This window comes from Lutra lutra, chromosome 5, assembly GCF_902655055.1.
Source record: "Lutra lutra chromosome 5, mLutLut1.2, whole genome shotgun sequence".
In the NCBI taxonomy this organism is placed as follows: Eukaryota; Metazoa; Chordata; class Mammalia; order Carnivora; family Mustelidae; genus Lutra; species Lutra lutra.
Window position 1 is genome coordinate 28,943,273 of NC_062282.1, and position 12,461 is coordinate 28,955,733.

General features: G+C 39.9%; 1 protein-coding gene across 5 annotated transcripts in view; it reads right to left on the reverse strand.

Annotated features, from left to right (window-relative positions):
• The window catches only part of NADK2 (NAD kinase 2, mitochondrial), a 45,333-nt gene extending 33,462 nt beyond the window's left edge, over window positions 1–11,871 (reverse strand). Inside the window, exon 1 of one of the 5 annotated variants that reach the window (XM_047730580.1) lies at window positions 11,373–11,871. In XM_047730580.1, coding sequence (XP_047586536.1) covers window positions 11,373–11,672 — 300 coding nt within the window. In that variant the 5' untranslated portion in view covers window positions 11,673–11,871. Of the gene's footprint in view, window positions 1–4,398; window positions 4,593–5,972; window positions 5,993–10,303; window positions 10,325–11,372 lie in introns of those variants that run through there. The other 4 variants (XM_047730581.1, XM_047730584.1, XM_047730583.1 and 1 more) reach the window with 4 other exon arrangements.
• Window positions 11,872–12,461: the final 590 nt, after the last annotated feature.

Below are 12,461 nucleotides of genomic sequence, written 5' to 3' on the forward strand. Positions count from 1 at the left end.
TATAACATATCTCTTTAAAAAGCCCTATAAAAAGTATAATGGGTTTTTTTAAGGCACATTTTTATTGACTACAAGTTTAAACTGAACTAGAAAGTCTGATTTTAGAAAATCATAATTTGCTTTCAATATTAAATACAGCATTAAGTTTCCTGAATTATGTGGTTAATAAGATCTCAAAATTTGCTTATTTTTCAACTTGAGTGTTTTTCTTTTTTTTCTTTTTTTTGGGGGGGGGGGGGGTAAGGGGCCAGCTCCCGGCAAGCGGTGGAGCAACGGAGCACTAAATCAGGACTTTTTTTTTTTTTTTAAATATTTTATTTATTTGACAGACAGAGATCACAAGTAAGCAGAGGCAGGCAGAGAGAGAGAGGAGGAAGCAGGACCCTGGGATCATGACCTGAGCCAAAGGCAGAGGCTTTAACCCACTGAGCCACCCAGGCGCCCCCAACTTGAGTGTTTTTTTCATGAATTTGTAACACATCACATGCGGCTACTTGAAGACCAAAGATAAACTAGTATTTTAGAAGGCAGTTAGATGACCTTTGTTCCACTTGGATTTGCAGCTCTCTTCCATTCACATTTATGAACTCTATTTGGAATTTACCCCACGCAATCCAAACAAAGGCCAGATTAGCTCCCTGAAATTGGATAACTTTTAGATATAAAGATATATATCCTTCAAGAATTATCTCTCCTAGTCCCTTGGTGTGTATTTTTGCAATGTCACTCTTTTAAAGTATGTCTACAAAATAATCCATAAAGTAAAATGTTGAGAGAAGTTCAGACATATCCTTAGTGCATATCCATTTAATCAACTATGAAATTTGTGCGGTAGAGAGAATTAAAAAGCATGTTTTCTTTCCTTCTCCAATTTCCCTTAATACTCTGCCTCTTGATGGTACAGTATCAGTTTTTCAAGTACATGTCCAAATACAACCTTAAATATATTCCTTTTAGATTACTCAATTAAAAGTAAAACCAAATTTTAGGTAGCATCCTTAATATGTATTTTACCTTTTAAAAATTATTAAAAATAACAAAATATCAAAGATACATATATATATATGTATATATATATAAAGAAAATTTCAAAATATATATAATCTTATTGTCCCAGGACAGTTTATGTTAATATTTTGATATCTTTCTAGACTTTTGTTTATGAATATGGAGTTAAGAGTTTTAAAATAGTTTTGTCCTTACTCTACAATCAAAAGGGAAATGTATGTTCCTCAAAAGAGGGAGGGGAGGACACATTTGGCTATTTGATAATACACAGTTAACATCTGTTAACTCAAAAAGATCCACTAGATCTGATAATCTGTACAACACTTTGGAACCTAGACATAATCTTCACATTTAGACAAATCATACTAACATCAAAAGTATTTTTTAAAGGGAAGCAGTGACCAAGGTCATAATTAGATAATCCTTCATTTATTTATTTTTTTTTAAGATTTTATTTATTTATTTGACAGAGAGAAATCACAAGTAAGCAGAGAGGCAGGCAGAGAGAGAGGAGGAAGCAGGCTCCCTGCTGAGCAGAAAGCCCGACGCGGGGCTCGAACCCAGGACCTGGGATCATGACCTGAGCCGAAGGCAGCGGCTTAACCCACTGAGCCACCCAGGCGCCCTGATAATCCTTCATTTAATTAAAAAAAACATATAATAGGTTTGAAAAACAATTTTAAGAGTAGAATTTCTGAATATAAATGAACATAGCATTAACATTCAGATTATTATACTACAATTACCCAATTACAAATTAACTAAAACCATACTAACCATCCCTCAGTAAATATGGATCACAATGCTCTTCATCTCTACTCTCTCCCTGGTGATCTCTAGCTTCGAGGCTCTTTCCGTGAGAGATCTGTATGCAAATGACTCCCAACTGCTAAACCTGGCTTCTCTTCAGGGCTCCAAATAAATGTATGCAACTGTGTATCTGACATCTTTCTCTGGATATCTAACTGGAATCTCAAACTAAAATACTCAGTATCAACGGCCCTCTTAGCGCAGTGGGCAGCGAGTCAGTCTCATAAAATACTCAGTATCAAACTCCTGACTTTTCTAACAGATTAGTTACTATGGTATATTATTTTGTTACAGTAATTACCTCTCATGAGCCCATTTCAAGAGTGAATACATAGCTAGAAATTGAAATCTAAAAAAATTCATTCATTCAAATATTTGAGTGCCCACTACTGATTAGTTTAAACATTAATTTAGCACAATCAAGTGTATTTAATGGGGCACTGAAAACTGGCAAGGACAATGAGAACTAACTCAAATGTATAAGAAGTCTATTAAAATAGTTTCAACAAATGTACTGCTTCTAACCTGCTATAAATAGAACTTAAGAGTAGCTGGTCCTCAATTTCCTGTCCAGATTTTTATCCTCTAATTTTTGGTTTGGACTATATAGAACATGTACCCAAGAATACAGGACAGAAATCCTTATGTATGATAACTGTAAATTCTAGTTTGGTGGTTCAGAAGCTTTTGTGCTCACTTCCTGGCTCTCAGCAAACTTCAGCAAATTAAGATTACTCAGCAGTTGAGTGTTAAGAAACTGTGTTTTGAGATGGTGAAGGGGGCTTAAATTTGTGGAGAAAATAATTTTGAAGCACTAACAAAAACCTTCAAGTTTTCCATGATTTTAATAAGCCTTGTTACCAACACTAAAATTCCTAAATCTCCAAACCTGAATACAAAATTCATTTAGCATCAGAATAGTTAATATTGGGGCAGAAATATCATTTCATTCTCTTCCCACCCAGGTTGTTTTTTGTGAATTCTCTAGCAACTCATGTTCAGTACATTTATTTAGAGAATACAAGTTCTTATATTAATTATTTTCTTTAAAGATATAGATGGTTGGCCTAATAAGCTTCATTAACATGGACTGGCTAAACTAGGCAAATACAAGATAAGGCATTTTATGAAATGCCTTAGTAAAAGCATCAATTAGAAAGCCTGAAATTACCATTCAACTGGCATGGACAGTTTTTCAAGTTTTCTTCTCATTCAAAGGCTGGTAAGAATTGCTAGCTATCCTCCAAAAATAACAAGACCTCAAGGATTTAAAGCCATACTTTAATCAAAAACACATTCTTTATGTCCTACAATGAAGAGATTAGAGAAATTACTGAAATTTAGAACACATTCTCAATTCTGTAATGCTACACCACCAGTATTAGCACCAGTTTTAATATTCCTCTCCCCCCAAAAAAAGACTGTTGATGTGCATTAAAAACAAAGTTATAAGATTATTCACCAGAATATCTGGAAAAAGCAATGTGAATCTAAAAGATCTATTTCAGTCCGACATATTTCCATATCATATTCTATGTCAGTCCAACATACTTCAGTGAAAGAGCAAAAAAGAGTTTCATTCCAGCAGTAAGAGTTTCTCCTACAAAATCTATAAAAACCAACATCACTTCTCCTTAGGTGGCTCCAAAGTTAAGAAACAACAAAGCATGAAAGGAATAAAGGAGGAAACTGAACCAACAAAAATTTGCCAACCTTAAAGTTAGCTGTGGTAGTTAGGCTATTTCCTAAATGATCCAACCACTTTTTATTAAAATATCATAGATATTTTTACTTGACCAAAACTGAATTCATTACAAATACAAATTTTTAAGATTTATTTTACTAGTCAGTTGAATGTCACTACTTTGTACTCAATGTACTAATTCACATGAAAGCTCAATAAGGGAAGGAAATCAGTTTTTAAATTTAACACATAAGAAATGCACAAACTTTCTGGGACAATGACAGTTTGGTCCATAAACTCACAAGGCATAATTTAAGCACTCTTAAAAGCATACCCACTTACCTAAATGGTACAATGAGTGTTAATTCAGAATTGCCTTAAAATGAATAGTAACACCTAGTCAACAGCTAGAAAGTAAACTTCCACCTAGCATGATCAGGCCTGCTACAGTGAAGCTGAAGTATTTCTTAAGCTATATTTGGCATCTATCTTGGATCACTTCAGTTTCACTCTCCTTTCTCTCAGGTGCTTACCTTTGGTTTCCCCATCATTCTCTTTCTACTTCTGCATTCCTCTTTTTATTCTGTTCACCTACTCCTTCATATGTTGGGATTGTTCAAGGTTCCATCTTTAACTTTCTTCTCTGTTCCCACTTCATTTTCCCTGAGTTATTTCCTCACTCCAGGGACTTGATCTCCCAAGTATGCACCAGTAACTATGAAATATATACTGTCAGCTCATGCCATTCTCTTGAGCTACAGGCTCAAATTTTCAAAGGTCTACATTAAATCCCCCCACTAGTAGATCAAGCACCTCTCACCAAAACCATCCAAATCCAATGACATATTCCTCCTTCAGATTTGCTCTTCCCCCAAATATCAGTTAACAATACTCACATAATCAACAGAATAAACCCAAGTATCCCGTTTAATTCTTCCTTCACACTCAATCTCCATGTGGTAAAGTACAATAAATACACCTGTAAACTGCTTCTCTAATCTGTTCTTCACATTCATGCTGCCACCGCTTGACTTCTGGACATCAACTCTTCTCCAGTCTCATGCAATAGCCTGCCTCCAGAACTGCTAACTGAGTCTTCAGTCTTTATTTCCCGTTCCGCCAACCTAACCACCACCACCAGAAGGCTGCTTTCATACTAGTCCCAGAATGCTAAAGTCTCAGAAAAATTGACCCTCCACTCCACTCTTATGGGGAAAGAGAGTAGGAGTGATAGTTGTATTCTCCTGCTAAAATAGACTGAAAATTACTAGGACATAAAGCCAACTCCTGCACATGACATTTAATACTTATAAGGTCCAGCTTACCTATTTAGTTTCTATAAACTTATTCATGAACAAAGATTTCCAAACTGCCCTTAAAATGGTTGTCACATCAATTTATTGATGACAACCCACATTACTAAGAAAAAAATAAACTCTACTACATGTTAACTGGTTCAACTGTTTCATGTTATCTTTTATTTCAAATGAGTATATGCACTTAGTCATGATGTAAAATTTTTCTGACTGTGGATTAGAGTCAAAAACATCTAAGTTCTTTTTGTTGGCAAAAAGATTAACTTCCCCCTGTCTTGCTAGTACTATTCTCTCCCATTCACATATAAATTCTTCCTTATTCTTTAATATTTAATTAAGATATCCTGAACTTAAAAGATATCATTTCACACTTATCACATTGGCAAAAATGTAAAAGTCTACCAAGTGCCACTGAGAACATGGGGAATCGTGGAGCTGTTCAATGCTTATGGACATATTTGTACTTCTAATTGCAGGAAGGAATTAGGAATAATAATAATTAGGAAACAACCTAATTATCCAAACAATGTAATACTAGACAGCACTTAAAGTGAATTAACTTTAAAAGAAAGTAAAAAAAAAATCAAGACTGTCACTTCCTCCAAGAAATTGGCTTAAAAACAACAACAAAAACCACATAAGCAGGGGTTAAATTCAACAAATCTTCATACCTTTTTAGTGGTCTATTTTATAAAGGAAACACTTTGAAGTGACCAAAGCAGTACCATTTTAGGTACATAATTCAGTAAATAATAGTGGCATTTACATAATGATCATTACTGTGCCTGAAAAATTAGAATTGTGCTGCTCTAAATTATGTAAATTATAGGTTAACTTGATCTTCCTAAAAATTATATAAGCAAGGAAAAGCAGACATTATTATACCTATTTCAAAGTCAAAGAGCCTGATAAATAGAGAGAGGTTAGGTTACTTGCTCAAGTTTATAAAGCTAATAAACTGGTACCAGGATCAAAACTCCTATCTCCTGCTCTTAATCCAGGACTTGCCCACTACAGACTCCTAACATTCCTATGTTAGCTATACATTTCACTTCTGCTTGAAAATACTCATTAGTGCCCTAAGCTCAATTTAATGATTAAGTTATATAGGCCAATCAAGAACTATTCTGTTCCCAAGTCCCAATTCTACCAACTTTCAGTTAGGAAGAAGAGAACCAATCAGCTAACCTCTCCTTGAATGAAAAGGTCTTACAGAGGTTGGTCGAATTTCGTGCACAATCCACATCATATAGAATGAACTTTGCCAAGGCAAGAAATAACCCACACATTTGCTGATATTCTGAAATACACATTTCTGTTACACATTAACAAAGATTACTGATAGTGAAAAATAAAGTTAACTTATACCTTACTAGCTGAGAAGATATTAATGTGCATCGATACTTTACTCAAAATGTAATTCATATAATTGAAAATATAGGAAAAGGGATCATAGTAAGAAAGTATGTTATTTACAAGCTCATGGCTGGCCACATACACCTTGTTTCTAAAATCTCCCCCAGGTAATCCTGATACAGTGAAGGGGGAAAATCAGGGCTCTAAAGCACATTGGTCAATGATTACATTAATGGCAGAATTTCAGCTACTGTAATATTCAATCCTTTTACATCTTCAGGAGTCTCCTATTTAGCTGCAAATATTTATGGGAGGGAGTATATCATAAGCCTCTATTTTCCAAGCTGTATTCCACAAAATTCGACATGTTTTTCTAATCTGCACCCCCCCCCCACCAAATCCTATGGTCAAATAAAAATTCTGTCTTGTTTAGGTTTATGTTTCTCAAACGTACTTAACCATGAAACTCTTGTTCATGTACCCACTCATGTTGGTAACCTCAACCTTAAGCATTCAGCAGCTAAAATCTTCTGGAAGAATGATAGTTGGAAATAAGGATCTGGAGCCTCCAGGAGAAGAGAACCAAAACTCATTTTTAAAAAGTCAGAACCCTTTTTGGTGGGGATGGGAAGATAGAGAGGATAATGAATAAGATAAGGTCATTGCCCTCAAGTCTAGAGAAGAAAATAATCAGATTATACTCAAAGGTGGAAAGCTCAAATATGTATTAGGAAGATACAGTAAAGAACATCTAACACAACCTTGGTAGCAGAAAGGAGCACAGCAAGGTTCCCAAGGAAGGCTTCCTGTGGAAGTAATGTCTGGAGCTTGACCTCAAAGGAAGGCTAGGAATTGGCTAGAGGAAGGAAGAACCTTCAAAGCAAAAGAGGCTGCAAAAGTAAAGACATTAACAGATGCAAATCAAACCGTCCTGAAATACCATTTTTTCACAGACCAGCGTGGTAAGACACCCAGAATGTGATAAATGGCTTATGGAGGGGGGAAAGCACCTTTCACCCATTGCTGGTGAAGGTATACATTGGTACAACTTCCAAGGAAAGCAATTTGGTGATACCTATTAAAAATTCAAATGCACATGCCTTTTGACCCAACAATTCTACCTTTAGATATTTATCTTCAAGCTTGATTCACATGCAAATAAATTAACACAAATGTTATTCATTATAGAATGTGTTTTAATAAATTAAGACATGCACACAACGGAATACTATACATACTATTTTAAAGAAAGAACAAGGTGCAGAATAGCTTAAAGAGTATATAATCACTAAGTAAAAAAGGAGACAAAGAAAAATATTTCACTGTGCTGATTTGTATGCATAGTTTATTTCTGGAAGGAAAAACAAGAAACTGCTAACACTGGCTACTTCCAGGGACAAAAACTGTGTGCCCAGTGACAAGAATAAGAGAAAGGCTTTTTAATGCACACCCTTCTGTATCTTTTACATACTGAACCATTTTAATGCACTACTGGTCAGTAATGAAAATAAAAGTAGTTTGAAATTAATGGAAAATGAAGCTCAGGACAAAAATTGATCAGAAATGAAGCTCAAGAGGTAGACAGGAGCCAGTTCATGAAGGGCCTTATTTGGGTACTAAGTAAGGATCATAAAGGTTCCCATACAGCAGTGTTTCTCAAAGTGTCATCTGGGGACCACTTGCAAACCTGGAGAGCTTGTTAAAAATGCAGATCCCTGGACAGAGCTAGCAAACTTAAGGGTGTGGTTCAGGACGGCAGAGTCTGGAGTTTCCAGGAACTGAATCAGAATCTTGGGGTGCTGAGGTTCAGGCATCCTCATTTTAACAAATTTCCTAGCTGATTCTACTGGTTAAGGGGAGGGAGCTTTTGAGAAGTTCTAAGCAGAGGAATAAAGAGGCCAGATGTTCACTTTAGATAGAGGACTCTGGTGCCTGTATCTGAAAGATTTGAAGGAGTGAGATTCTGTTAGAAAGCCCTGGAAGTACTCCAGATCATATTCTTTAATTTGCTAAATACTCCCATACACTACACTCAATGCACACCATGTGGCAAAAGTATCTGCCCAAGAACTATAACCTAAGCTACACCATCATTTTCAGAATACATGGTAAGGGAAATAAAATCCAAGGTGCTGCATCTCCTAAGTATGCTAAGAAAGCAATAACTAGGAATAATTTAATCCAGTAATAGAGGGACTGCCAAATGAAATTATTCTATCCCATTATAAAGATAATTAAATTTAAAAAAACTAAAAATGGCAACCATTAAAGAAGGTTGCTTCTGGGTTGGGATAGAGGGAGAGAAGAATAGAAACAGTTCATATTTTATTTGGTATATACTATGTTTAAATAAAACATAACTCTTTGGCCAATAAGCCATGTTTACAATGTCAAAACCCTTTCCAATCAGCTTTGATTCACTTAAAGATCTAATTTGTTGAGTGCCATGGACCTATTAATAAAAATTCCACATCTCCGAATAGCTGCATCTCTTACGATGTAAGTAAATCAGAGTAATAGCTTAATTAGCCCTTGCAAGGTAATGAGCCAGTAGAGGTAACATACCTTCAAAGGCACCTTCCTAGAAATTCACAGGAAACATCGCAAGATTTAAAAATAAAGTAGCGCAACCAATGTGAACGAGTAACTGGAAGTCAGACTTTGACCAACTTTGAAAGATAGAAACCTACTCTGTACGGGCTTTAACAACTATTTCCTCTATTTAAGTTTCTACAAAGTGAGAAAACTATGAGGGCTGAGGGTATAAAATTACACTGACACTCCATCTTTCATCTTTTATTGGCATTTTAACAAATAACCTAACACAGACCTATTCTGCAACAAAACCACCACCTCAACAACAAAAGAGAACCCTCTGATCTAAAACTTCAGGTTACCATGACACTACAGACATTAAGAGGTATGATGCCAGAGACTAAAGTAAGCACATGGACACTTTCTTTTATACCCAATTCAGGTGATTCGTATATCTTAATATCTTTTACACAGCTCAGTATTCTTTGGCTTGCACTCAACCTAATGCTATTCCATTCTGAACGGTGCCTTTAATATAAATGGTAAAACAAACTCAAATCAGTAAGGAGCTAATCCAATAAAACATAATTGAAATGTGCCTTGCAATTACAAAACCATGTGTTCTACAGCACAAAAATTTTAACTCAAAGTTTTCTTATCCGAAACAGCATTGCCTAGCCAAAGACAAATATTTACCTTAGAGATTTCTCTTTAGATACTCAGAGTGGATACACTAGGTAGTTCAATTTTTAAAGACATATTGATTTGCCCACATTTTAAAAGTTTTGATTAGTGGCTATCTAGTTCAAAAGTCCCAGAATTAATCGAATTCAGAGGGCATGCATTTTCTTGAGGCCTTGAAAACTTACCCACAGTTTCAAAACACCAGAACTAAAAAAGGCCTTGGAGATTATCTAGTCCAATCCTACTATCACACAATGACCTAGGGAAAGCACTTTGAAAACCTGACCGTACTACAAAAAGGTATCATTGTCACACATTAGGCCCAGAGAAGTTAAAAAGACCCCTAGGAAGTTAACCATACAGAACTGGGCCTAGAACCCCAAGACCCTACTCCCAATCCCACACTTCAAACAGACCAACGGAGTGTACTAATTTAAACTGTTTTGAGAGGTTTTCGTAAAATTGTATAAAGAACACATTTATATATATTTTTTAACGTAACCTAAAATTTTTAACCTAAAAATCTTGCAAAACTGAGCACAATCCAAGGAACCCACCTTTCCCAACACATAAACAATGCGCTTGCTTCTGACATCATTCTTCCCTGCCTCATCCCCAACTTCACTCCCTGACAAAACTACTCCAACTTCCTACTCAAAGTGATTGATTTCCTCTTGTTAAATGACACAACTGTTTTCTATATATTGCTACATCTTCAAACACTAAAGGAGAGAAAACAAACCTGCACCTAGCACTTCCATCTAATGGGAGCAGGGGCCCTCCTCAATTAACTCATTAAAGAATCAAGAATGCTGAAAATAGATTCAGTACCTAAGCAGACATGATTTACAACTTCATTTTGATACCTGTACAAAACATTACAAACAAATCTGAAGATTACAAACCATACCAGGAGTTTAAAACAGGCTGCCCACTCCTGTACAGAAGTCTACAAGATTTGGTTACAGGCATGTAATTCCAAAGCTTTTTGGTGCACAGTATCAACAATTAGAGATTCCCATACTGTTCATGGTAGCATCTTCACTCTCCTTTCCCTAAAGTTGGTGAGTAGAGAGCATGGGATCAGAAATCTCAAAAGGAGAGAGATGAGAGGGATATTCGGGATTCCCCCCCCCTTGGATGGATTTATATACTTTTGCAAAGATATTGATATCTCTACTAAAGAGAGTCCATTGTGGAGATACTGCTACGTTATGGACGCAGGCTTTTTATCTCATAATTACCAAGTTTACCTGCCCTCTATCTTGCCCTTTCTACTTAACAGCATATATCCAAAGTCAAATTTTCTCCCTTGCTAACCCCTGAACTCAAAACACGCGTGCTTTTCAAACAAACTGCTAGAACCTTGTCTGACGACTACGTTCCATCACGGAAAAGGCTCACCCAAACCGGCTTTCCGGAGTATCTCAGGCCTCGCAGTCCTGCAGAGTAAAAGGGGGTGTGTCTGCGGTACCAAAGCCCTCTCTGCCACCTCCAGCAGCCATGCCCCGAGGCCCCTTTTCTTGGGGAGGCTTGAGGACCTGTTTCCAGAGCGTCCAGACCTCAGCCACCCGCCCACCTTTCTCGGGGCTGTTGCTGCTATTCCCGAAAGGGAAAACAGGGGGTGGGGCTGGTGAGCGCACAAATGAATTCCCAACCCCTTCCCACTGGGGGCTCCTGTTCCCCCCTCCAAGTCTCTCTCCCCCGTCTTGCGGGTCTCTACGGTAACAGTGACCCTCTCCCACCGTCTGTCCCTCTCTCCCCCGTCTCTCTCGACACACAAACACAGAAGGCGAGGAGTCCACGAGCGAAGCCACAGGGAGTAGAGGACACCTAGCCGGGAAGGCAGGGCATCTAGGGCGCTGGGGAGGAAGGGTGGTCCCAAGCGGTCTCGCTACACCACGAAGCCGCGACCGAGCCTGGGAGTGAACTGGGGCCGAGTCCGCACACAGCAGGGAGGGGGAGGCGCCGGGACCCACCAGCTGCTTCAGGTCCTCCTCCGAGAGCTCCGCGTAACGGTACCGCTGCTGCTCGAACTCGTACCGGGTTGTTTTGGCCACCACCACCACCCGCGACGGGCGGAAGCCGCCGTCCGGGCGGCTGCCACAGCCCGCCAGCTCGCGCGGCTGCCCCTGCCCCAGGTGCCGCCGGCCGCCGCCCTCCCCGCAGAGCCGCGGCCGCGCGGCGGGGCCTCCCGCGCCCGGCCCCCTCAGCACCGCCGCCCGGCCGCCCGCCACACGCCGACAGCTGCCCAGCAGGAAGCCTCGGTAGCAAGTCATCCTCCGCCCGGCGGGGCTGCAGGCCCGGGGTCCCGCCTCGCCTCCCCGCCACCAGCACTGCGCGCCGCCCGCGCCGCCCCGGCTTCTAACTCCGCGCCGGGAGGGGAGAGGTTAAGTGCACCGCCGTGCGTGGCCCGCGCCGCGAAGGGGACGTGCCCAGACGTTGACGGGGGCGGGGAAAGCCCGGCGGCGGGGAGGCCGGTGCGCCGGAGCCCGGGAAAGGTGGGCGGGGAAGAGCGAGAGGCCTCTGGGATGTGGGTTTTGTTTGTTTGTGTATCAGTTTCCATCTACGCCTGCGCAGTGGCCGCTTCGCCGCTCGGGGGCCCGCCTCCTGCTCCACCCCCTTCCCTGGGTGGGCACCAAACCCACCCGACCGCCGCCAACTCTGTGGGCCAATCAGAGCCAGCTGCGGTTTCGGAGCCCGAGGAGCTGCGGGGATTGGCTGCGGCCGGAGGAAGGGCTGGAATTCTATTTGGCGATTGAGCTGCTTTAGGAATCCAGCTGGAACCGGTCTGAAGCAGCGCAGGGGCTCCGTCTGGGGTTTCGAGCCTCTGGCGGTAGAGCAAGGCGACCCTGGGCGCCTCCTCGCTTGGGTTTCCTTACTGCACTTTATCGGCTCGTGTAAAACTAGATCCTCTCATTATCGCGCACAAGACCGTATTCTTTATTCCTTCGTTTAACCAAATCTAGTCGGATGGCCGATATGACCAACGCTGGGCTGGGGGGCCAAGGAGCCTGACCAAGGACCATCTGCACAATTGGTGCGGCCCAGTGCAAAATGAAAATGCA